General features: G+C 48.0%; 1 protein-coding gene across 1 annotated transcript; it reads left to right on the top strand.

The window, feature by feature from the left end:
• The first annotated feature begins 803 nt into the window (after positions 1–803).
• Positions 804–24,138, top strand: PTPN11 (protein tyrosine phosphatase non-receptor type 11). The gene is made up of 16 exons (XM_082293475.1): positions 804–971; positions 5,150–5,272; positions 6,310–6,504; positions 7,535–7,727; positions 8,793–8,909; positions 9,387–9,500; positions 12,237–12,333; positions 12,812–12,891; positions 12,994–13,152; positions 15,961–16,092; positions 16,779–16,933; positions 17,546–17,613; positions 17,745–17,896; positions 19,883–19,995; positions 20,218–20,309; positions 20,631–24,138. Exons 1-15 carry the CDS (start codon positions 958–960, stop codon positions 20,285–20,287), a joined length of 1,782 nt encoding a protein of 593 aa, XP_082149601.1. The 5' UTR covers positions 804–957; the 3' UTR covers positions 20,288–20,309; positions 20,631–24,138.
• The last annotated feature ends 2,757 nt before the right edge of the window (positions 24,139–26,895 follow it).

The following is a 26,895-nucleotide window of genomic DNA, read 5'->3' on the forward strand; positions in this document are numbered from 1 at the left end:
CTACATGACTTAAGATGCTCCTGCTCTCTGGTTACAACAGCTCCAGCGCTCCTCGGTGGGAAGCCCGGGAACACGCAAACACACCCCGACTCTGCAGCCACCTCTGTCCCGGCTCGGGAATGCCCCGGCCCCGCTGGGCTGCCGGCCCCAGCGGCCTCCCCCGTCCAGCCCCAGCCCAGCTCCCGGGAGGCTCCGGCGCGGCCTCTGCATCCCGCCGCGGCCTGGCCCGCCCGGACCGGCGACACTCCCGCTGCTCCGCACCCCGCGCCCATCCGGGCCCCCGCGCCCCCCCGCCGCTCCCCGAGGCTGCCGGGCCGCGCCTGTAACCGCGGCGGGGCCGCCGGCGGGCGGATGGCGGCGGATGGAGCGCGGCGGGCCCGGCGCTGATCGCAGCAACTCCGCCATCCTCACCTTCCGGGGGAGCAAAAGGGACTCACATCCGGGTGCGCGGGCTAAGGACAGCGCGGCGTCTGACGTCAGCTCGCCGCGCGGGGCACCATGGGACTCGTAGTCCGGGAGGGTCCGCGCTGCCCGGGGCAGCCCCGGGTCACCAGCGAGGGGGACACCCGACTCCCCGCCCGCTCCGGGAGCTGCGGGACCCCCGGCCCGGAGAGCGGCCCCGCCGCGCCGCCGCCGCTTAACCCGCGTCCGCTCGGGGTACGGCCGGTTCCGCGCGCTGCCCCTTGCGCGGGCGAGGCTCCGGTGCCGCGGCGCTCCGGTGCCGGGGGTCCCGCAGCCCCCCGGGCGGAGCGGCGGCGCGGGGCGGGGCGCGGCGCGGGGCGATGACGGCGCGGGCGGTGACGCGGGGCGGGCCGCGCCGCGCTCGCGGGCCCGAGGCCGCCGTTGTTCGCGCTCCCCGCAGCGCCCGAAGGCCGCGGCCCCGCCGGGACCCCCATGTGAGCGGCGGGCGGCGCGGGGGGGCCGGCGCACCGCGACCCGCCGGGGCCACGGGGGAAGATGACATCGCGGAGGTGAGGCGGGAGCGGCGGCCGGGCCGGCGGGGAGGGCGGCGGGCAGGGGCCGCTGCTTCTGGGGCGCCTCCGCGCCCGCTCCCGGGGGCTGCGGGGATGGGGCTGCTCCCCGCGGGCGGGCAGGACCCCCGCGACCCACTCCGGCAGCGCCCACCCCGCCCGTTCCTGGGGGGGATATCCCCGCTCCCGGATCCCGCTCCCCGCCCGTTCCCCGGGGAATCTCCCCGGGGTCGAGGGTTCGGGTGGGTTAGAGTCTCTCCGACTCCCGCTGGCGGCCGGAGCTGCCCCGGTGTCCCCGGTTTGGGGGGGTTCAAGCGCGTGTCCCCATGGAGCACCGGAGCCGAGGGATGAGCTGTTGGTGTGTGGGACCTGCTCGGTACCGAGGCCCGGGGTTCGCGTTCCATCGAGGGCCGGCACCGCTGATTTACCGACCCTAAAACACGACCCAGCTGTAAAAGGAGTGTTCCTGCGCTCTTAGTCGGCTATCAGCATTCACTTTAATTTCAAAGCCTTGTGGCACTGTTAAAGCACGATGAGAAACAGCCGAATCCATTTCTTTGTTGTAGCTTCTCACTGTCCTTAACAGATTTTAATATTTGTCTGGTACCTGGTGTCCTTTTGGGCTCAGAGGTTTGGGTGAATGTTGAACTTTAGAGGAATTATTGGCGCAGAAATAAGTATAAACCTGTTTATCCTTTTAAACAGACCTGTTCTGAGATTCATGGAATCCCAGAATGGTTTAGGCTGGAAGGGACCATAAAAATCATCCCATTCCACCCCCTGCCACGGGCAGAGACACCTTCTGCTACCCCAGGGTGCTCCAAGCTCTGTCCAGCCTGGCCTTGGACACTTCCAGGGATGGGGCAGCCACAATTTCAATTGATTCACCTCTATCAGCAATACCTATTAAATTATAATTGCTCCAAGGATAAGTTGTCCTCTCTCTCCTTCTGCTCAAGATGGTGATTCTGGATGGGTTGGTTTCAATCCATGGCCATTTATAGTTGGATCTGGGGCTTGTTGAACTCTGTGGAGGCTCTTTAGTCTGTGTTGGATTTTCTGGATGTCCCTGCTCGCACTGGGAACAAGGCTACAAGTTACCTTTTGGAAACATTGTGAACTTCCTCCTTGCCAGGAATAATTCTGTTACTCTGCTCAGAACTCTAAATTGTAACTTGTGAGGGAGGCTGAAGAAAAGATGGGAAATATCAACTGATGAGCCTATAAATAGGAGTAATTAAAGTACCCGTCAGCACATCCCCAGTGCTGTGGTTGTGACAGCTGAGACAGAACCGATTTCATCTCTCCTGCTCTTGCAAAGGTGATTAAAAAACCCAATCACAGCATGGAAAATTGTATTGATTTATTTCTTTTTGTTTGGGAAGAGAGAAATGTGCTGGCAGTGTGTCGCTTAGGGAGCACAGATCCTGCTGGTCTTTGCTGGACCATGACAACAAAAAAAGGGATAAATGTAGGAAGGATGGATTTTCCACCATGATTTTCTTTCCCATCAGAAGATTCCTTGCTTTGCTGATACCCCCTCAGTTTTGTAAATGAGACCTTGCTATTCCACTGGTTACTTTCCTCCCAACATTTCCACCTTGCTGTGAACTAATTATGGATTGGGAACGGTGTATTCCAAGCCCCCGGCTGCGGGAATTGCAGCGGGAGGGACGGTGAGGAGCCGGTTTGAGCAGAGCGTGGGTTTGGGTGACTTCTGTGATTGTATTTACTGCCCTTGGCTGGGGCAGCTCTGCACCTGCTCCCACGGAGATGGGGAGGGAAAGCAGGATAAAAAGCCCAAAATGCATTCCATCCCTATAAAAGGAAGCGTCAGAGCAGGTCCTGGGTGGGGGGTGGTGTCACTGGGGAGTGCTGACCCTTTGCTGTCCCCTCCCAGTTTGGAAGGACCACAGCCCCAAGGTTGGGAGCACAAGGGATGGCAGCACTTCAAGGAGGATCGTCCTCCCGGCCGGAACCGCTGGCAGGGATCACTGACACCCCCATTCTGCTATTTGGGGTGGCTGACAAATGCAGCTTCCTACTCAAAGCCAAAAATACGGAGCTGAGGGAGCAGGAGGACAAGGCGCCAGCAGAACCAGAGTTACATAAAGTGCAAGAAACCCTCCCAGGTGTAGCTTGGCTTTGCTGCACTTGGTTTTCAGCATCTTTATGTTGGGATTATTTTATGGGAGGGAGATTTTGGGGTTTAAAGCATCTCTCGTGTGTTTAACCTCTCCTTTAAATGCTGGTTAAAGAACAGGTTGTTTGTAGTCGCCTCTGTACATAAACCATTATTTTTCCTTTACTGTAACAGCTCATGTACAGCGACTTCCTTCAGGTTCAGGGTGGGATAGAGAAGATATTCCATGGGTGAAAGTTTATGGAATGTCAGTGTGATAAATCTGGAGAACCAATCAAAATAATTTCTCCTCTGTCTGTTTAGATATTTTTTGATGTAAACTCCAAAACTTACCGAGGTTTCTCTTGAATCCTGTGCCTATTTAAAAAGCTTGTGAACTGTTCAAGTTACTACTGCACATTTTTTGGTGGGGTTTGTTTTGTTTTCTCCTAATGGAAGTAAAATTTTGGGAGTGGAAATGTGGTAAATATGGTAAATATATTATCAGCTTCTCCAGGCTGCCTGTTGTAGGCTGAAATGTGTTATTTAATGTTCAGTTCATCCCAGGTACTGATACTTGCACAGTTTCTTTTGTGAGAACTTTCCTTGACCTTGAATAATCATTAGATAAATGTAACATTTTTTGAATGGGTTTTTTCCATGTCCTGTGCATAAATATGGTATTTTCTGTGTTGTTCTTCAGTGAAAGATGGGGACTATTCACTAGATTTTCGTGGTACAAGTAGAGTATTATTTACCGAGGGGGAAAAAAGCAAGATTCACACAATTTACTTCTAAAATGGGTCTTAATTCCCATTTGAATGACTTGCTAGAGATCTCGATTTTCTGGAACCCTTAAACTCCAGAACATTTCTGAAGAGAATGGTCTGGATAAGGCTTTGGTGGGAATATTGGCAACTGTTCAGTAGAGAAGGAATTGCTACAACAATTGCAATAATAACCCTACATTTAGACCTGTGCTCTCATATTTTGCTGATTTAGCAATGTAGCCTGAAATGCTGGCTGGATCAGGAAGGATCAGGAATGCTGTTCAATTTTTCTGGATATAACACTCCTCTCTCTGTGACAAGCCCGACTGTGGAGGGTTTTTTTGGATATATTTTGCTGTGTTTTGGCAAAACCCAGAGGTGTACCAAGAGGAGCAGGCTGACTTCTTTCTGCACGCAAGAATGAGCGTTTAACTCTGAAAATTAAAGGTGATTTTTTAATTGCCAAGTGCAAGGGTGACAGAGCCGACCTTGGGGTGCTCACATCCCTGCTCTGATGGTTTATTTTTAGGGTCTGGCTTCTAAAATCCTCACCAAGTCCTTTCATGCAGAACTCGTTCAGGGCTGCAATAAAAATGGGTAATTCCAGATAAGAGCAAAGGCACTGGTGACACCGAGTGGCTCCAAATAAGTCTCCAAAGTCAATGCCAGAGGTGGGGACATGGAGCTGTTGGCCACAGCCCAGCCCCAGCTCTGCCTGGGCTCTGGGATAGACATTGAGGGCAGTTTGTGGGTGGTGAGGATCAATAGGAGATTCCTCTGTGGTTGTATTTAAGCGTGAGAGATCCAACCCCGGCTCCACATTCCTGGGAGGAAGAGCAGTGGGCTGTCCACACGGGGAGTTCCTTCCTGACCCCCTCAGCTGTGCCCTAAACCATGAGGTTTTGTTCAGGTTTTAACCTTCAAAATGTTGTCAAGTGTCACTTTGGATGTTTTGTGTTATTTTTAGGTATTTTTCCTGTTTGTCTTTCAGTTTCTTTGTGTGCTCTGTTTTCCTGGAGTAAGGAAATACCACTTCTGGTCTGTGTTTATGTTGTGTACCTTTGATATCATTTTAATGCAAACAGTCAGGGTGTGGATAAGTGTAATCCTTGGGCTTACAAAAAAATTGCAGTATATAAAATTGCAAGATGGAATTAATAACAAATGGAAATGTTATTAATTTAGGTACAAAACTCGGTTTGGAAGCTGTCAGATCACTCTGCGTGAGTTAACCCTGAAAACCTGCTGTTTATTTATTAACATTCTTTATTTTTAACCTCTTGTAGATGGTTTCATCCAAATATCACTGGGGTGGAGGCAGAAAACCTGCTGTTAACAAGAGGAGTCGATGGCAGCTTCCTGGCACGGCCCAGCAAAAGTAACCCAGGAGACTTCACACTCTCTGTTAGGTGAGTTTGGATCTTTCCAGTCTTGGTAATGATCTTAATTTGCTGCTGTCCTGTGGGGAAAGAGCTGTGGATGAACTCTGTGGAAGAGGTGAAAGAATGCACAGATCACTTTTTAGTGTCGTTCACCTCTCCCTCTTCTTTTTCTCCCATTTTCCCCAAAGAGCTCCTCAAATACTTTTACCCAGCTCTAGGTTGGAGGGGAGTAAATTCTGATTTTACAGCCAGACAAAAAAGTTCAGGGGAAGCAGAAATAGGTTGATAATAACATTGCTTTTAGCCCTTTCCAAATTCATTTGATAACCAGCTGAAAGCAGCAGAGGTGTTGGGAATTCGTGATCCAGCAGGAAATCCAGACTCTCCTCACACAGGAAAAGTCAGCAAGTTTTTAAGGGCAACTGTGGCTTTTTCAGCTTCCAAAATAGGCCTTCTGTGACAGTTGTCCCCTGACACTGTGTGGTGGGGATGGGGAAAAGACAGCAAGAGGAAGTAGATAAAGGAAAAGGGAAAAGTGGGATTGGTGATAAGAGTTTGTGCTGCTTGGATACTTGTGAGATAACGGGCCTTGTGGCACAGGAGGGGATTCCTGCAGGGAGCTGCTCTTCCTTCGTATTAGAGACTGTGGCAGCAGGCAAAGGCAAATGTTTCCTGAGGGAGAGACCTCGGGAGCTGGTGGGAATTCTGGAGAAAGGAGCAAACCAGCTCTGATGGGTCCCTCCAGAATGCCAAACTCCTCTCACCCTCCACCCTTGTGCTTGGGTGTGGAATTTTGTGTGGGATTTCTGCTGGGACTCATGAGGCTGCAGGATTTACGCTGCCTTCAAGGATCCCTCCAGCACGGAATTGTTTTCCTGTTCCCCCTGGCTGGTGGGCAGAGAAGCTGAAGCAGAGGGGCAGTAGCTCAGCTCTTCTGCCATAGTTCAGTGCTGGAATTGTGAGTATGGATTTCTCCACCTCAGGCATCACCAAATGTAAAAGTGATTGATTGATTGATCAGCTGACTCGGGAAGGGGTTCTTTGTCCTCTCTTTCAAATCTCAGACGAACTGGAGCTGTCACCCACATCAAGATCCAGAACACAGGTGACTACTATGACCTCTACGGGGGAGAGAAGTTTGCCACGCTGGCTGAGCTGGTCCAGTATTACATGGAACACCATGGGCAGCTCAAGGAGAAGAATGGAGATGTCATAGAGCTGAAATATCCCCTCAACTGTGCTGACCCCACATCAGAAAGGTCAGAGAAGTGGTGGAACCTCCATGTCCTTGTGCTTCTTAACACATGCCCTGTTTATCCCTCTTAATGCTCAGCCTCCGTCTGGGAAAAGGGCGGCCACAACCTTGGGTTCATTTCAGGGAGGTTCCTTGTAAAATAGATCAATAAATGTGGTTAAAGGTGAAGCAATCCAAGCCTCAGAAGCTGTTCCCTTCAGCATTCTGCCTTGGGTGGGACAGGACTAAAGAAGAGGGCACAATTCCCTTTATTTTTACTGGGAGAATGTTTAATTGGAGAAGTTCTCCTGGCGCTGTTGTTGCTGCAAAGAATTCCCAGGGGTATTTCTGGGCGTAACTTTTTGTGCTTTTCCTAGAAAGTGAGGGCCATACAAATCTTCAGATTCTTCAAACTCCTGAGGAGCGTGGTTGATAAGGAGAATTTGAGACTCTGGATTTGAGGAAATGTCAGGGGTCAGAACTAAACCAGTGTATTCCTAGAAGTGAAAAAACCAAGAAAAAATACTCAAACAAGTTCTCTCAGTCCTCAGAATGGCTTAGCAGAGGTGGGGAGGATTGATGCTTTTCTGGCCCTATTTCCTGAAGAATTGAGGCTGCTGGAATTATCCTCTCCAGTTCCTAATGGGATAGAAGGGTGAGGTCTCAAAGGTGTGAAATTCCCACAAGTTTATCAAGAAAGTTTCATGAAGGAAATGAAAGAAGAATGCATGCCTCGACTGAGGGGAAGGTTGCAGTGTGACCTGGTGTGTATTGGAATCCACTGGGATTGTTGTGAAGGATCCAGATCAAAGCTTCACTGGAAGCTTGCAGGAAGTTCCATGGAAGTGCTTTCAAGCATTTCTGTCCTCACTGGTGTGCACCTGGACACTTCCAAGGTTTATTTTATTCATTATTTTTACAAACTGAGGTTTTCCCTAGACCTGGCCACTGCTGAGTGAACAGAAGGGATTCAATTTTATAACAAATACCTGGAACGAGTGGATTCAGCTGGAATGCTAAGCAGGGTGTCACCCTCTATGTCCCTTTATTTCCAGGTGGTTTCACGGACATCTCTCTGGGAGAGAAGCTGAGAAACTCTTGACAGAGAAAGGAAAACATGGGAGTTTCCTGGTGCGGGAGAGCCAGAGCCACCCTGGGGACTTTGTCCTCTCCGTGAGGACGGGGGATGACAAAGGAGAGAGCAACGATGGCAAATCCAAGGTGACACACGTCATGATCCACTGCCAGGTAGGAAAAGCAGGAAATCCATGGACCCAGGAGCTCTGGATACGTTCCCCCTTTCCCTGGGGGTGCTGCAGGTCATCCCTTTGATCAAATTCACTCCTCTGATGCCATCAGAATTCCAGCAGGGATTGTTTTTGTTTGGCTGACTGGCTCCTGTCAAGGGCCTTCTGGCCCAAATCACACTTTGCTGTGCTCAGGGAGCCTCCTGGATGGATTCTATCAAAATAGGAGTGATTGGATAAATGGAGATTCATCCACAGATGTCTCTCTCCTGTCAGTTTGGGCAGTTACACCTGATAGAGGATCAGCAGTCTGTGAAAATAAGTGTTCACTCCAAGGAATGCCTTGAAATCTAAGTCTTCAATTTAGTACAAGGTTGTTTTTCACTGAACTGCTATTAAATTACAATTTTGGTATTTAATATATGCCCATGGGTTGCTATTTAAAAAATCATCATAGATTTTTAAAAAAATCACACATTTTTGTCATTCTCTTTTACTTCTGTTGTGCCAAAAGAATTAATTGTATAAAAACACCTAAAATGAAGTAACAGAAGTAGTTTGGAGGTAAAAATGGTCCACCAGGACTGTAAATGCTGAATTACCAGAATATGTTTATTTTTTCCAGAAAACCTCTCCTTTATGCAGTTAGCATTTATGCCATTGAGGAAAGTAACTTGGCTTTGCTTCCTTAAAATCGAGGTGGTGCCAGGCAGTACCAGCCTGTCAGGACCCAATCATACACTGAATTTTGAAAATCAATTCAAATCCCTAATTCCTGGATTCTCACCCCATGGCTTCAGTATCTGCTTGAGCTGCCTGGAGCCCAGTTCAGAGGGAATCAGCTCTCTAAAAAAGCAGATAAACTGATTTTCAAGGAGATGGCAAAAAAGGGGATGTCCTGCCAAGGGTCTGTGTTTCTGTTTATTGAAGTTCTATCCTTCAGCAGAAGGATTTTAGTAGAGTTTTCTACACATCATTTGAAAGGTTATTTCTGATGCAAGGCACAGCCTGAAGGGGCTGTGATGGTGGGAAGTGCATTGATTTTGAGGAGCATTTGTCTTTCCAGGATCTCAAATACGACGTTGGCGGAGGGGAGAAGTTTGACTCTCTGACAGATCTGGTGGAGCATTACAAGAAGAACCCCATGGTGGAGACTTTGGGCACCGTGTTGCAACTCAAACAGGTGAGTGGAAGGACAGGACACCCCTGAGCTTGGCCACCTCCAGGATGTGTTGTTGGAATGCAGCTTTTTCACACTTCCTGCAAGACTTTATCTTTTCTGAGACAAAAAGTGAAGGATTAAACTTGATGAAATGGGTGACAAAGTCATTTAAATGGGAATAATTGTTGTTAGGTTTGTGAAGGGATAGAGTGTTGTCTCTGAAGTGCAGAATTTCCTGATCTGTAGGGATTGCAGAACGAGTCCAGAAATGAGACAATTTAATGTATTAAATAAAAACTGTGAGACTTTAAAAGCAACTGTTCACCATCCCCTTCCTCACTGCCCTTCGCTTGAATTCCAAAGTTCTGACATCCGAAATGATGCCTGGATGCTAAAATTCTCATTAAATTATCTTTAGCTTAGGGGATTTGTGTTTGAATTGTCTTTCCATGGTTGTGATCTGCTAACCCTGTGCTGTTTGGGGTCTGTGTCCCTCAGCCCCTGAACACCACCCGGATCAACGCTGCCGAGATCGAGAGCCGAGTGAGGGAGCTCAGCAAACTGGCAGAGACCACGGATAAAGTCAAGCAGGGCTTCTGGGAAGAGTTTGAGGTGATTCCTTGCATTCCAAGTAATGTTTCCTCCAGTGTTTCCTGCAGTGTTCAGTCTCACACTGCTAAAGTCACGTTGGGTTCTGCCTTCCTGGCATTTCCTCCTCTCCGTCACTTCAGATCCCTGTTCTTGCTCCCATTTCCAGGGGTTGAAGTTTTGCCAGCTCCGCTCTCCTGGCTTGAAATATTTGCCTTTTTTTCCTGATTCTCAGAGTGCTTTTTATCCAATCCCTCCTGGATATCCTCCTCACCACGAGGGAGCCTCATGTTACCCCTGTGTTTGTCCCACCGGGACAATCCGTCCAATTCCTTCTGCGGTTTGGGAAGTTGGGAACCATTTCTTTAGGGAACCTTCCATTTCTCAGTCAATCCATTGCCCTTGTCCTTGTGGCTTTTTGGTACTTGTTTTTGGGGATCTTAAAGCCATTGGGAAATGGTAGAAAGCTCTGGGATGGAGCAACATGGATTATATGCATTCCTTGGACTTCTGGAGATTTCTTTTCGTTTTGTTTTGGTGTTTCATTTCTCTCTGCAGGCAAAATTCTAATTTTCTTCCAGAAAGAGCGTGTAGTGACAGGACAGGGGGAATGGCTTTGAACTGGAAGAAGTTTAGATGGGATATTAGGAAGAAATCCTTCCAGAATTTGGAAGAAACTCTGCCCAGGGAAGCTGTGGCTGCCCCATCCCTGGAAGCGTTCAAGGCCAGATTGGACAGGGCTTGGAGCAACCTGAGATAGTGGAATGATTTGGATTGTGAGGGACCTTAAATCCCATCCCATCCCATCCCATCCCATCCCATCCCATCCCATCCCATCCCATCCCATCCCATCCCACTCCCTGCCATGGGCAGGGACACCTTCCACTATCCCAGGTTGCTCCAAGCCCCAGCCAACCTCTCCTGGAACACTCCAGGCTGGATATGATGGACTGGTTTATACCTCACAGACACATAACCACCAGTGGAGTCTGGAATTCCACCAGCAGATGGCAACAGGAAACTGGGAAGTGCTGAGGGAGCTCCAGAGAGGCTGGTTTGGGCTGTACGAGGCTGGTTTGAGCAACTTCCTGAGTAGTGATGGATTTGCAAAGTGACCATCCTTGGAGAACCCCTCTTTGATCTGAAATATCCATTAGCTAAATGTGCTGTCCAGTGGGCTCTGGTTACTGCCAGGAGAAGGAAAAGAAATCCATGAAAAGTGAAGGAATTAGCACAGAGGTGTGTGAGGGAAATATCAGATGGTGAGGTCATGGCAGTGGGAAATGGTAAAATGAGGATTAAGCTTTCTCCTTCCTCTTTCCAGAGAAAGGGGAGAGTCCTTGATCCAGGGCTGCTGAATGGTCAGAATGGCCAGAATTCCATCTGGAGAGGGAAGGAAGTCAGCAGAGGTCGTGTGTGTGGAAAGGGGTTGTTGGTTTGGCAAAACATAACTGAGCTATGAATTCACAGTTCTTTCCCGACCTCTTGGTCCACGTTGAAGAAATCTGTCTTGGAGTGGATTTCTCAGTGGGCCTTGGAAGCAAAGTGTTTTCCTTACAGAAGGAAAAGTCTTAGAGGAAAAGCAAATAAAAGAAGGATTTTACCTGTAAGAGACATAGCACTTCTTTTTCTTCTTCACTGTTGTCACTGAGGTCAGCATTAACCCTCATTTTTTTGGGAATGAAGCCCTCTCCCAGCAGTTTTAGTGCCCTGCTTTTCCATTCCCCTCAGGGAAGCTCCAGCTGTCCCCCGTGGTGGCAGGAGGGGGGAGCACACTCCAGGTTGTCCATGGATCCCTGTCTGTGCAGTTCAGGAGCTGCCAGGCCAGATGGTGGATTTAAATTACTTGTCTCCGGGCAGGAATGAGCCTCTTGTCCCAGGAACCACCAGACAGGAATGCTGACAGTCCTTGTAATGTTTTTCCTCCTGAAAAATGGTTATTTCTGAGCTCAGTGCTGGGATGTTGTAGCGAAATCGAGGAGGATATTCCAGATTTATGGTTGTGTTGTTCCAGCTCTGAATGGGCTTGCTGGGAGTCGCTGCTGCTCGTGGATCTCTCCTCAGGGATGCTCCAAGCAATAATAATTAACTCTAGGAAGGAAGATGTAGTTTCCACACATTTAATTGCTTCCATTCTTTAACTCGCTGGGAAAGTTTAGCTCTCAGTCCTTTTGCCTGGAATTCCACAGGCAGTGCATTTGGAAATTCCATTTTCTGTCCTTTGTCACAAGCTTGAAACTTTGCACCTCTTACATTTCTTTGGCTTTCCCTGGCTTTAGGATGAGCCTAATTATCCAAGGTCATTAAGTGAGGGAGTAACAGACTGAGACAGGAGGGAGCAAATGTGCCAAGCTTTAAATAAAAGTAGGAGCCTGGAGGGTAGGAATGATGAGGGTAGCAGCTTCCAAAGTCTGAATGTTCCTTTTAGTGGGGCCAGAACTGCTTTGGGGAGGAAAACTTGGAGCAAAACATTGGGATCCTGGTGCCTCCAGCTCCAGGGAGCTTTGGGAGAAGGGAGGTTTGGGAGTGGGGAGATTTGCCATGAAACAGCATGGCTGTGAAAGTATGGAATTGCTGCTGTCCCTGGGACATCGTGTTCCAGAAATCCCCTCTCTGGGCTGTTCCTTCACTGGGACAATTTATGGATAACCCCATTTGTAGTCACCTAATGCCCCTCTCCTCCCTTTTCTCTGGGAGAAGGGATTGCTGTGAGCATGGACCTGCTTCTTTTGAGCCCCCCTGTCTGTGCTCTCCCCTCAGACCTTGCAGCAGCAGGAATGCAAACTCCTCTACAGCCGCAAGGAAGGGCAGCGCCAGGAAAACAAGAACAAAAATAGATACAAAAACATTTTACCCTGTGAGTATTGATCCTTCATTGCCATTTAATGTTCCTCTGGTTTATTTCCCTCATTAATACAGGGTTAATTAAGCACCACTGGGCTTTGGCTTCTCTTTAATGATAATTTCCCCTCTTATCAGGATTATCCTGTGATTTCCAGTTTGGGTTCAAACATTTGCACTTTGTGGATATTTGTAATATTGCTTTTTATCTTCAGCTTTCATTTAAAAGCCTCATATCCCTCAGCTGTTACTCAACAGGCTGCAATGCTTCAATTTAAGAGGATTAATTTGGGGGACAAAACTGCGACATGCGAATCCCGAAGCTTTGCCTTGCCTTAGTGTTGGAGTGTCCCTGTGTTCCTGAATTCCCAGGACATGGATGTGTTTTGGTCCAGCTGGTCATGGCCACTTTAAAGGAAGCAAAAGAGACAATTTGGAATGTTCTAATCACTAATTTACTGAGTTGGATAATTAATTAACATCCATTTTTACAGTTGATCACACTAGAGTTGTTCTCCACGACGGCGATCCCAATGAACCTGTCTCAGACTATATCAATGCTAATATTATTATGGTGAGTATATTCCCACCTCCCATCCCATGGCTCCTCTTCCCTAAATCCAAGGGAATCTCATCACCATTTGTTAAATTGGTTGGTTTTTTTTCCTCCCTCTAGCCTGAGTTTGAAACCAAGTGCAACAACTCAAAGCCAAAAAAAAGCTACATTGCTACCCAAGGCTGCCTGCAGAACACGGTGAATGATTTCTGGAGGATGGTGTTCCAGGAGAATTCCCGAGTTATTGTCATGACCACAAAAGAAGTGGAAAGAGGAAAGGTAAAGCCAGACTCCAGCTGGCCTTGGGAAAGGTTGTGATATTTGAGTGCAAGTAAGGAACTAAACTGACTGGGATAAATTGATTTATAGCTGGAATCTGGTGGTCCACCAGATTCCTTGGAGCTCTGGAAGGTGCTGAGGGTCCTTTTTTACTGATGCCTGTGGGAATTGGGGATATATCCCTGTCATATCAATCCTCCCTTCCTTAAGGATTGCCTGCTGAAGTTTTAGCTGCTGAATGTGAATCTCTGGATTTCCAGCTTACTCAAGGAAGGAGGCACTGAGGGATGAGGGAAGGAGGGATGAGAGATGTGCCCAAGCAGGAATTCTGTGTGCTTGAAGGGAAAGAATTCCCTGCTCCTGGAGCTAAAGTCTTGCCATTTATTTTAGCTCATCAAGCCTTCATGGACCTCTTTAAAAAAGCAGAATGAGGGGATTTTATTATTACAAGACTGAACATAGAGATGATGCTTCTTACCTGGGAACTGCTCTGGCAGGATTTAATGCTCTCAAAGAGGAATTTTCCCTGCAATGGTGTATCCCAAAAACCCTCCATTTCCCTTTGGAGCACAGGGATCTTTTCTTGCTCCCTGGCCTCTGGCAAACCTGGGGATATTTCAGTTTGTTTCTGCTTTCTAATGACACAAGGCAGGAAAGAATAGGAGTAGCTGAATGCTGATATCCTGGCAACAGCCACATACAGCTTCCTGGGGATTGTATGGATTTACCTTTGGAATTTATTGCTTCTGATCTTTTTTCTGCTTGATAAACACTTTCTGTTCTCTCTCCTCTTCTTTTAAAGTTTCTCTGCTTCTTCCACATGCCACTGCCCACCTTTTTCCCTTTTTCCATATTCCCATGATGGGTTTCTGAAGGGAAAGCTGTTTTTAGGGGAGCATCACTTATGGGAAAAAAAGTACAATTAAAACCTGAAGTTTTTCTGGGGGTTACCAATGATTTCAGGGGTTCCTCACCCCCAGGAACTTCATGTGTGTGGACTGAAGACAAATAACAGAAGATTTTACAGGATTCTCTCCCTAACTGAGGTGTCAAAGCTGCCACTGCTGCTGTTTGTTGGAGCCATTAGACTTGGTCTCGTGGATTTTTTTTTTTTTTTTTTTTTTACTCTTTGTCTTGTGGATTTTTGTCTAGTCTTTGTAAAGTTCTGCCACTTCATCACCCTGATAAAGGGACAGGATTTGTGTTTCCTTCCTGAGAATGCACTGAAGGAGGGGGAGGCTCCAAAATAAATGACAGAGTTGTTTTGGCAGAGCTGGCTTGAATACACCTTTCTTTCTTCAAGTTATTTCTTTTCTAAGAACCTCCTGGATGGCCTCTGCTCCTCTGCAGTCTCTCCATTATTCTTCCCAAAGTTTGCTCAGCCCTTTTGCTGGAGAAAACACTTTAATACCGGATTAATTCACCAGTGCTGCGTTGCTTATTGTTTCTTTACCCTTGATTGTTTTTTGATGCCCGTTTCACTTTGTAAAAAATTGCAAATACCAGTCCTGATATCAAATCAAAGCTTTTTTTATCTCAGGCCAAGCAGTTTGCAGGAAGGAGAGAACCTTTTGCAGTAGAGCTCATAGCCTGAGGAAGGGAGGAACTGTGGAACATCCCAGCCCTGCACCGAGTCCTGGGTGTGCTTTAAAGTGCAGAAGCAGCAAATCCTCAGAAATTACAAGAATGGGGGTTTGGAGGCAGTTCAGCAACCCCTCCAGCAGAGCAAAGCTTATTTGAACATCACGTTGCTGCTCAGACTTGCTCTACCAAGTGCTCAGAGCTCTGCATTGAAAAAACCTGCAAGTTATTTCTGCTGGCACCCCTGAAATCAGCGGTATTTGCTTCAGTTTCTCCCCTTGTGACAGGGAAAGGAGGGCAAAAATAGCAGGACAGCATCTTGTTGCCTACGTGGGATGTGTTCAACCATCTTACTCTGCCTTGGGCTGGCAGAAGGAGCTTCCCTGTGCTGTGTTCTCTCCTGGATATTGAGAATAACTGCAGATAGACCCTATTGCTCTGTAGGACTTGGTGTTTGCTCTTGCTGGAGCCTGCTCCTACAGCAATTTCTACTTTGCTGCTGCATTCCCAGGAGTTGCTCTTTCCTGACCTGTCCCGGGAGCCAAATCCAAGTGCTGACAGGTGAAAATCCATTCCTCAGGGGATGGAATTTATCCCTGGGCAAAGATAATCTGGATGGAGAAGCAGCAACACCAAAAACTCTGCATTTTAGAAGCTACAGACCCCTGAACTGCTCTTTGCAGGAGCCTGAACCCTCTTTGGTGATGGAATCAAAGCTGTGTCAGCCCTTCCTGCCCCAAGCCATGGAAAAGCAAGCATCCCAGTTTTATTTCTGCTGGAAATGATTTATACCTTTAACCTTTACTACTTTTGCAGCCTGTAGGGTTTGGGCTGTGGAATAGCCTGTGGGGCTGAATTCTGCTGGAATTCTGTATTTTGAGACCCAGAGATGGGAGGAGATGTAAAAAACAGGATTTGAAGCTCCAGGTTTCGAAAATATCCAGGCACAAAATATCCCAAAAGGTGCTAGGAGGAGACGTGGCCTGTAGCTGTCTGAAATTATCCAGTGTCTGTTATGGAGAGGAGAAACTTCCCATTAAAATGTTCTTTATCTCATCAGCTGCTTGTCCTCTGTGGATTCTGAAATGAGAGCTTCAGGGTTGTGTTCACCAGTTTGCAAAGCAGCCTTTTCTTCTTTTTCCTGCCTGATTATTCCCGTTTTTTGTTGTTGTTGTTTTTTTGTTTTTTGGTTTTTTTTAATTTATTTTTTATTTTGAAATCTTGCAGAGTAAGTGTGTCAAGTACTGGCCAGATGAATATTCCCTGAAGGAATACGGAGTGATGCGTGTCCGGAATGTGAAGGAGAGTGCAGCACACGATTACACCCTGAGAGAGCTGAAACTTTCCAAAGTTGGCCAGGTGAGTCCAAGAGTAACTCTGTCCTTTTAGTTCAGCTTGTGGATCACCAAAGGAAAAATGGCAGGAGCATCTCATTTCTCTTGAATCAATAAAAGCACTCAGAGATTAATAAATGGAGCCCTGGCTTTCCTTGAAGCTCCACGTTTGGTTCCATCCATCTTTTTCTTTGCCCTTGGGATAATTGAAGATTCTCCTACCTAAGCAGCTTTTGGCAGGAGAGGCACTGCTGCAGAGCTTGGAGGGAATGTGGGAGGAGGGATAATGCTTTTAACTGAGGACACTTCAGTCCAGCCAGGCATTTGTTCCCTCATGGAAATGGTTGCACGGAAAGGAAAGAGGAAAGGAAAGGTAAGGTTAGGTTGTGTGTGGGTCCAGGGTGTGGAAAATTCACTTAAGGGAAGGGATAAAAAGGTGAGGAAACAGCATGGAAATGGCACTTCTTGTTAAGGAACAGTTCAGATCAGGGAGGAGAAGCAGATCAGGGGATTTAGTGACTGAGGTGCCAGGCCAGGAAGGGCCCTGGCTCGTTCCCTCCTTTCAGAGTTGTGAAGCCATGGCTGCTGCGCTCAGGTGGGATTTGGGATATGCCCCCTTCCCACCAGACTCAGCTGTGCCCCATAAATGCTTTTGGAGCTGGATTTGGACCTGAAGGCTTTTGTTTCTGTGTCCTGGCCTCTTCCTCGCAGGGGAACACGGAGAGGACGGTGTGGCAGTACCACTTCCGAACCTGGCCCGACCACGGCGTTCCCAGCGATCCCGGGGGTGTCCTGGATTTCCTGGAGGAGGTGCACCACAAGCAGGAGAGCATTCCTGATGCAGGACCTGTGGTGGTCCACTGCAGGTGAGGGATGGGCTGGGCTCCTCCTGCTACTCCTCCTTTTGGCCTGGGGAGCTGAGACCTTCAAAAAAGGACAAATTTCCCTGGGAGCTGCTCAGAATCCCCTTTGTTTTCTGTCTGTACAATGTCACATTCCAGGTGGGTGGCACAGGATCCCCTTGGGAAGGGATTTCAGAGTGTGAACTTTGTATAAATGAGAATTTCTGCCGTTGGATGAGAAGGTTGGACCAGTCCTGGCTGGAGCATTTCAAGCAGAATCATGGGAATTCCTGTGTCCCATCCTACCTGTGAAGGCTCTCTCCTTTTGGCTGTTCTCAGCTTATAAAAGAGATGCTTTTTTAGGCAAGGAAATTTTACATCTGGCCTTATGGTTTTTTTCTGATTCAGGGGTGTTTATAAACACTGAAGGACAGAAGTGCTGATTTCTGTCCCTTCCAGGTGGTCTCTGCTCACTTTTGGCACTGTGGTTTGACTCTGGCTGTAATTTGGAAGCCCCTGGCTGTAATTTGGAAGCCTCCTGTCTCCTAATGCCAGACTCTTCCCTGGGCTGGGGTTTTGCTGTGCGTTCAGAAAGAGCAAAACAATTAAATTCCCTTTTTTTCCCCCTTCTTCCAGTGCTGGGATTGGGCGAACAGGAACTTTCATTGTCATTGATATCCTCATTGACATCATCCGAGAGAAAGGTACCCTTCTCCCTCTTGATTTCCCTGCCTATTCACGGATCCACCCCGGGAATGCTGATGGAGGATTCAGGTGAGCTCCACCCTCACCGTGTTGATTTTCCTGCTCTTCCCATTCCCATGGTTGTCCCCAGGAGTGGACTGTGACATCGATGTCCCCAAGACCATCCAGATGGTGAGGTCCCAGCGCTCAGGGATGGTGCAGACAGAGGCCCAGTACAGGTTCATTTACATGGCAGTGCAGCACTACATCGAGACCCTCCAGCGCAGGATCGAGGAGGAGCAGGTGGGTCCATCCCAAATATCCAACAGGAACCCGGCAGGATTCCAGCAGGGAGCAGTGTTGGGGGGGATTTTGGGAGGAATTATGTTGTGAGAGGGCTGGGGCTGAAGGTGTGAACACTTTCCTGTATTTCAGTTCATTATGCTTAGGAGTTAATGAAATTATCAAGTGGAATCCTCTCCTGAAATTCCTAAGTGGAATTTTCTCTTTGAATTATTAGGTGGAATCCTCTCCTTAAATTAGGCAGAATCCTCTCCCTAAAATATTAAGTGGAATCTTCTCCTTACATTATTGGGTGGAATCCTCTCCATAGATTACTAAGTGGAATTTTCTCTTTAAAATGAGAGGTGGAATCCTCTTCTACCCTCCCTGTCCCCAGCCCTGCCCCCACATCTCAAATTCCCTTCCTATTATCGAATTTCCTGTGCAGGAAGAATAAAAGTTAAGGGTTTGTTAATTAAAGCAGGACCTTGTGATCTTTGTGTTTTAAAGAGATTTCAAATCTTGTTCCCTGCATTCCTGAAAGGTGAAAATCAGATGCTGATTGCTCCAGTTCCAATTTGGGAATTTATTGGTAGGAAATCAATCTATTGGAGTGGAAAATGAAAGGGTGAGCATGGTGATCCAACAGAAAGCGCATCCAGGAGTGTGGTGGGATCAGAAATGTTTGGGAATACGTGGTGACAACCATCCCAAGCAATTCCCCTCTCCCTTCCTGCTCAGGGAATTGCTTGTGCTCCAGTTCTGGGGGGTTTTACAGCAGTTTCCTGGTTTGGTGATAAAGAGCTGCTGTTTTCTCCCTGTCCCTGCTGCTCCCTGCCCTGACCTCAGAGCAGTTGGGATTTGTACCTTTTGCTTTCTATGCTAATTAGTCCATATTTTTACTCTTTTTAGTACCTTTTTCCCTGCTAGGGACTTCCCACCACGTACTGAGTTAGTTCCTCTTTATCAGCTGGTTCCTGCAAAATGTCTTTGTGGTCCATTCCACAAATTCTGCATTCCATGTGTCCACCAATCCACCTTTCTCTCCCAGACTTCATTCACTGAAGCAAATCCAGGTTTGCTCAACAAAACTTTTCCCAAGCTGTGTTCCCACGAACAGCTCAGGACAGCTTTGCTAAATGCTGGCTAAGAGTGGTTTAAGAATCACCAGGAGCACCAGAACGAGCTGGGCGAGTTCTGAGTGTGTTTCAGGAGACCATCTTGGAAAAGCTTCAATCCTAGGAATGTTCTTCATGGGAATTCAGGAGTCAGAACTCCCCAGAGGTTCCACCAGCCTCCGCTGTGAGATTGGGTCAGGCCTCAGGACTTGCTGGAGCATTAAAAAACCCCCAAATAAACCCACAACCTCCTCCCCACACCCCAACTCCGTGCAAAACTTGAATTTCTACGTTGTAGGTTTTGGTGTTTTCAGGCATTGTGGACGCCTGAAAAAAAGGAAAAATCCATATCCCGTCTCTTTCCCGGCGTAGTTCCCTGGCAGGATCTGGAGCTGGGTGCCAGCAAAATTGGCTGCAGCCTGGAGCATATGTGCAGAATCCAAATAACAGCTTGGCTGCTTTTTATATCAAACCTAATGGGCTCAGATATTATTTCATTAGAGCTCCTGCAAACAACGGGGTCGCTCCGTTGGCCCCGGCTCCGAGCTGGAAATAAGGTCAGTGGGAAGCCCACTGGCTGCTCAAGAATGAAGTGGGGAGTTTTCTGCCAAGGAAATGAGGATGGAGTGCATTCAGAGGGTTGGGTGTGTTCCTCTGGAGGTGGTGGGATGGGGGAAAATGGGGATTTGCAGGTTTTGTCTCAGCGATAGCTTGAGCCAAGCTTTAGGTGTGCTCAGTGCTGTGTTCCCTGCAGAACTGAGCTCTCCCCTCGCAGACAAACCTAAAACCACCCGTGGTTATCTCCTCTTGGAATTGCTGCACTGTCTCAATGATTGTTTGCTGAGATTAACCCCAAACCTGGCTTTTTGTGGTGTGTTTTGCTTCACAGAAGAGCAAGAGGAAAGGTCACGAGTACACAAACATTAAATATTCGTTATCGGACCAGACGAGCGGCGATCAGAGCCCTCTCCCCCCCTGCACCCCAACCCCAACGTGTCCAGAGTAAGTTCAGTCCTGCTCTCAGTTTTGAGCTGTTCTGTCTCATCTTCAGAGACCTCAAACGAGGCTGAGTTACCCCAGAACCTGCCCTGTTGCCCTGGGCTTTGCTCTGAAATAAATCCAGTAAAATTAATTGTCCCTGAATTATGTGGTGTGTACAATAGGATTTCTTTTTTGTCTCAAGTGAGATTGTTGGGACTCTAAATAATCCTGATTTCATTTCAGAATGAGAGAAGATAGTGCTAGAGTATATGAAAACGTGGGGCTGATGCAACAGCAGAAGAGTTTCAGATGAGAAGATGTTCAGAGCCTTCCAGGTGTGTATGGCCAGGGGACTGTCTGTGTCCAGCCTGGCTTGGGACAAAGTGTACCCAGCAATACCCAAAATGCTTGGAATTTATCCCCCTCGGGGTGCCTGAGTTCCAAAAGCTAGTTTTAATTTAATTTTAATGACACCTATACACAGTCTCACCTTCTACTGCCAAAGCACCCACACAGTTTCTAAGCCAGGGTTGAGACTTTGAGTTAAGATTTATTGAGTCCAAACAGAGCACTTCTGTACAATGCCTGAGTAAGAAAGAACTGCTGGGTTTCCTCCTAAATAATCCTTCCTTTTTTTTTTTTTTTCCCTTTCTCAGACATGAAAATGTTTTTCAAAAAGGTCAAGAAAGAGATGGAAGAAGCTTCACGTGACCAGTGAGCTCTGAGGGCTTGGTACCTTTTTCTTTATGGTTTTAATCCTTCAATAGGCAAAACTTCAGAGCATCTAAAGATTGTTTTTATCTCTTCTCTCCAATTTCCAATTGCTCGTTTTCCAAATAAAAGGAAATCCTTTCTACAAGGTAGACAATTACTTTGTAGAGTCAGTTTTGAATCCTGCAAACTGTTGGACTGTCATCCATTTGGGTTTTTTTTAAATAGTATTTTGGTTTCACAGTATGGCTGTTAGTGGGGTTTGTTTTGTTTTTTTTTTTTCCTTATTTGAGCAGTTGTGGGGTTTCTGGGGGGCAGTGGGTGGGCGGTGGGTGGTGGGAGAGCAATACCATGGATAAATCCGTGACACTAAAATGTAAAACACTGATTTTGGGAACAATGTGGATTGTTGGAAAACAGTGGATCACCAGCATGGATAGAACCAAGTGCATGATCAAATTAGTCCTGATACATTTCAAACTCAGACTGAGCTTCCTGGGGTGAGCAGTTCTTGAGATGAAGGTGCTTTCTTGTGATAATTGGTGGCTTTGATTCCAATTTTGCTGCGTGACCGGATGGGCTATTTCGGAGGAATTTATGCAAAGTTGCTCTTACATCAAAGTTTCTTTTCCGTGATCTCTGCCCAGAATAGGAATTCCCAGTGTCCTTCAGGAGCCTCAGTGACCTGGGGCTTCTTTGTGAGGACACTCTGTGGTGACTTTATGCTCAATTCAATGAGATTGAACCGGCAGAATTCAGGTATTAATTAAGAAGTTGCAGGATGTTAAAACCAGTGAGACCACTAACCCACTGTTGGTGTCAGGGAGCCTTCCTCCCCTTGTGCTGGGGAGGTGGAAGCTATGGAGGAGCCTCCTGGATTTTTAGGAAGGCTCTGTGCTAGTGGGGAAGGAGGGATCCCGGGATTCCTCGTGGGACAGGGAGCAGCGAGGCCACACCAGGGGCACTGTCCCACCCCAAGTGCCTTTGGGATCTGCCTGGACCTTCCTGTCCCAATCCCATGAAGAATCATCTGGAACCACTTGTGGTTGTCAGGGAGACAAAGCCTCTTCCAGAGGCTCCCCAGGGAAGATCTGGTGAGCTGCCACTCATTCCTTCCCTTGGCCTGGAATTCCTTCCAGTGGCCTGGACCAGCAGCTCCTGTTGAAGCCGTGGATGGCAGGACCAGGCCCAAGGAGTGGGGCTTGGTGTCTCCCCAGCACCTTGTCCCCGGTTTTGGGGACACTCTGTGACTTCAGTGGTGTTCAGGAATGATTCCCACCCTCACACAGGATGCCTGAGCTGTGTGTGCAGGGCACAGGGCCGCTGGAATGGGGTTATTGGCCTTCCTGGTGGAATTCTGCTGGAGCCTGGAATGTAATTACTGCAGCTCTGTGAGAGGTGAAGTGGGAGATTCCATTCCCTGGTCCTCGGAGTGCTTTGCAAATCCCAATATTTGAGCAGTTTTGGACTGAATGAAGGTGCTTTGTTAATGTTGAGCAGGATTTTCTTCCTTGGCCTCTTGTCGTTTTTGTCTTCGGGGGCTTTGGGGTTTGAGTTTTTGGAACTCCTGTCACCAGCACACCCTAAACGTGTTCAACTGTCATGGCCTTAGGCTCCAGCCCTAAATCCTTGTGCCCTTCCTAGACTGGAATAGATGATGAGGAGAGAGAAATGGGGTGATTTGGCAGTGAAATTCCTGCTCTCCATCCCCTGCCATCCTGTCCCTATTCCCAGCTCCCTCCTGCTGAACAGGGATCACTTGGAAGCATTGAGATTTGCATGGAGCAATTAATATTTGCCTCAAACTCTGTGCAGAGACAAATTCTGCACTTCAGAGGTTGTAGCAAGGTGGGGACACACCCAGGTGGGGTCTGGAGCTGCTCTGCTCCATATTGGGAAGTCAGGAGGGGAAAAGTCAGGAGAAAGGAGGGAAGGATCTTGAAGGAATCTCAGCTCTCTGCACTCAGCTCATGTGAAGTGTCTTAAAAGCTGGACCTGTGTAAGCAGCAATCAGCCCATGGCCAGCACAACATTGCCTCCTGACCTCGTTCAGAACCTGCCTCTGGAGGAGTTTGTTTGGAATTGTTTTCCTTGGGAGCAGGAATTCTTGCTGCAGAATGTGTATGAATCCTGGGGAGCACACAGTGGGGGAATGTCAGTGAGGGGGGAGCAGGATCTGAAAGATTGTGGGTAAAGGAATAAATTCTCCTTTCTGAACCAGCATTGGGCACCAATGGGGAGCCCCTGCACCCTAAAATCTGTCACCAGAGGCAGGGAGGGTTCTTAAAGTATTTCCTACATCAATTCCAGCAAATCACTTTGGGGTTCTGACAGATGAAGCAACGAAGAGAAACATCCTTTGGTTCAGGGGAGATTGGTGGGTGTGGGATTCAGGCATTCCCAGTTGTAGGGAATTCAGTGGAAGCAGTGCTGGCTGAGCTTGTTCTGGAGCAGGGATGGGAAAGGGATGCAGGGCTCCAGGGTTCTCTCAGAGAAGCCTTTGCAGCACAAGGGAAGTTTACCCCAACTGCCAAGGCACAATGATCGATGCCAGGGTGAATCTGCTGCAGACTCCATTTACTGAATGTTTTAGAGATCAACCTTAATTCCAGCTAATTCCTGTTAGGCCTGATTGGTTCTATTAATCCTGACCAAACTTGCCTTTTTTCCTCCTAAAAGAAGTGTTTGAGACACGATTAACCAGGACACAGCTAACAAGAGAATCCAACCCGTTCCCTTTCTTCGTTGTAGGGCTGAGGAAATTTGCAGCTGGGACTAAGATGTGTTGTCAGGATTTGATTTTCTACCCGTAGCTCCATTATTTCAAATTAATTGTTCATTTCTCCCTTTTCAATAGTGAAAGGTAATGAATAATTTCAAGCCTGTTTATTTATGACATTACTGTGATTTTTTTTTTTAATTGCAGTACTAAAAACTAATGAAAAAGGATCTTATTAGGTGGAATAGGCCTTGCATTTATTTTTTTTTTCCTGCACTGTATGAAGTATTGTACCAGAGTATTAAATGAAATGTAATATTTTATTGCAAAATTTCTATCCTTTAAAAGGAATACATTTAGGATGTCATCAATTTGATGTGAATCATGTAAATGTTGAGAAATGAGCTGTTTATTCTCCATCTGGTGTTTCAAAAAGACTTCACCTCTTGCCTTTTGCCCACGGTCTGTAGCCCATTTACAGTTGTCAAAATGTGACATTAAATAATAGTTCCTGTATAGAAATAGTGGTGGTTGTCCATTGTTTTCTGGGCTGGTATTTATGGGGTTTAACTCAGTTGCAGTGGGGTTGTTCTTTTTTATTGCTGCCAAGCTGTGTTATCAAGAATAAACCATATCTGTAAACAGCAGAAAATCCATTAAAAAAAAAAAAAAGGGAAAAAAAGGCATTCAAAAAAGGCAAAAAAAAAAAAGAAATAAAAATCATTTTCTAACCATGGTTTGTCAGTCCCTGTGTTCTCCAGCCGCAGGCACCAAGGATGGGATATTGGGAAGGAATTCTTCCCTGGGAGAGTGGGGAGGGACTGGGATGGAATTCCCAGAGCAGCTGTGGCTGCCCCACCCCTGGAAGTGTCCAAGGCCAGGTTGAACGGGGCTTGGAGCAGCCGGGGATAGAGGCAGGGGATGGAACTGGATGATCCTTAAGACCCCTTCCAAGCCAAACCATTCCAGGATTCTGCGATTCCGTGCTCGAAGCTGGAAGGGGCTTGGCCTCTGCTTTTGCTCTTCGTGTGTGATCAGTTTTCACTGGGAAGGAAGGACAATCCTGTTCTTTCTCTCTCCACGTCACCCTCAGCTCCAGCCAGCTCTGCTGGGATGAGGGAGAGAAGCTGCTGCTCCCACTCCTGCTGCTCCTTCCTTCTGTCTTCCACCTCTTGCTCTGTTTGTTTTTGGGGATCTGCTGTTTCCGAGGTCCTTTAATGCTGGCCCTGTGCAGGGACTCCAGGGAGGGGTTGGTGCTCGGAGCAGGAGCTGGATTCTATCCCAGGCTCCTCTGCCAGCTGCTCCTCCTGCCACTCTTCAAAGGCTCTCAGCATTCCTGACTCCCTCGCACTTGGAGCCAGGCACTTCCCAAAATGTCACATCCTCTGGGCCAGAGCGGAGGAGTGAATGCCTGCCCTGAGGTTTTCCATAGCTTAGGTCCATCAATACTGGTTTTTCCTTCTCAAATCCATTGGGAATGTTCCCACGAGGGCTGTCCTTGCTGTTGTTGATCCCAGAAACCAGCCTGCCTGAAGGGCTTTGAATCCCAGGAAGGTCCCACTGAGTGCTGCCTCTCCCTCGCTCCTGCTTTCGGGGCTGAGCGTTAAAAACGGAGCTGGAACTTTCCAGGGAATAAATCAGCTCAACCCAAGCAGTGCTGGTTGAACAGCAGCGGAATCTGGAGTAAAACAAGCTTTAATCTCAAGGCAGAGGCGCATCCTGGAGATAATCCAGTGAAATGGCAGGAAGGAGGCAGAGCTGGGGATCGGCAGCAGGATCCAAACAAGGCCAGGAGCTTTGTGGAGCAGCAGCTTGGCTCTAAGGCGATTATCCCATGGAGGAAGATGGATTTATTTGTTTTTATGAACACATCCAACAGTTTGCATCTATCTCTGAGTGGTTTTATAATCCCTGCCGGGGCTGGGGAGGGAGGGAGGGAAAAAGGGAAGGAGGGGAGGGAGGGACGGTTCCAATCTGAGGACTTTGACGAAGATTGAAAGTGATGGTGCTGGGGTGATGCTTGGTGTCTCCTGGCTTTGACTCCTGCTTGGGGTGGCACTTCCAGCCCCTCCTGCTTAGGGTGACACTTCCAGCCCTTCCTGCTTTGTGGTGACACTTCCAGCCCCTCCTGCTGCTCCCAGCTGTCTGTGTTTCCCACGTAGGTGAGTATAAACCCATTTATTCTCGCGGCGTTCTTGGTGTTTGTACAAACAGAGGTGATCAGATATTGCTCAAGGACGAGTTTCTTATCTCCCTAAACCCTTGAAACTTTGGCTGACTGTTCTCCAGGATGAATTCCTGTGCACTATGGGTTGGGGGAATTCTGAGTCACGCAGCTGCTCTCCCGAACGGGGCAGGAAAAGGGAAGATGTCCTTCAATCCACATCTTTGCTGTGTCCTGAGGAATTGTTTTTCCAGCCCAACTCTCTTGGCAGAGCTGGTGCAAACCAGGTTCTGTTTTCAGGGTGGCAATTCCTATTTCATGTCCCTGGTTGTGCCTTTGGAGCCTTCCCATTCCCAGGCCTTTTCTCAGGATCGCCCCGGAGCTCAGCGCGTGGCTCTTGTGCCTCAACTCCTGGAAATCTTCCTTTGCCTTGAACAGGGGCCTGAGGCTCGAGTGTGTCTCTAATTTTTCCCTTTGTCTTTGGTAAATCTTGGGAAGGATACCTTCAAAGCATCCTTAATATGCTGCTCTCTTCCCGTTTTCCCCACGGAGCCAGGCAGCGGAACAATGCTGAGATCAAAACGTTGGATTTGAAAAATCCCAGCTCTCCCAAGGAATGCCTCGAGTGTTGGAAGGGCTGTGACATTTTTAGCACATCTCGTCTTGACAGCTCCCTGCTTTTCCTGACTCTGTGCAGGTTTGCTCCTGATGGAGGAAAAGTCTTTGGATTCTTCCGCTTTTCCCAATCTCCTTATCTGTGTCATTGAGAATGGGAGGGGGAGGAACTCCCTCGTCTCTCTTGTGCTGGGAATCAGGCTGAGAAGTGCTGCGATTCCTTCTGCTCTTTTTATTTAACGGTGTTATGTCTGAGCTGGAGTTTAGGATTGTTTTCCTGGCTGGAATTTTTAATTTGGTGCCAGTCCCATGGGTATTTCTGGCTGTGGATGGCACTTGAGGGATACAAAGTGCTGGAGAGAGAAATACAGACGAGCGGTGGCTTTTCCAAACTCCTTGATCCCACTGATCTTTGTGCATTGAGGTTCTGTATTTGTGGACTGGGTGGCGGGATGGGTGCGGAATGTGTTCCCATCCTTCAGGCTCCCAAGCCCTCCAGCCCATCAGAGATTTGGGATATTGCCTGTTGATTCCCATCCCTCGAGGCTCCTGAGCTCAGGGAAGGCAGCACTCGGAGCATCCCTGCTGGATCTCTGCCATTCCCAGGGTCCTGCCCTCGCCTCCTTCCCAGCTCTGTGCTCCGGAGCCTGCTGCTGTCCCTAATAAAGGGATTGCACCAAAAGCTGCCTGGAATCAATCCCTAAGGATTCTC

This window comes from Coloeus monedula, assembly GCF_965178545.1.
Source record: "Coloeus monedula genome assembly, chromosome: 18".
Lineage (NCBI taxonomy): Eukaryota > Metazoa > Chordata > Aves > Passeriformes > Corvidae > Coloeus > Coloeus monedula.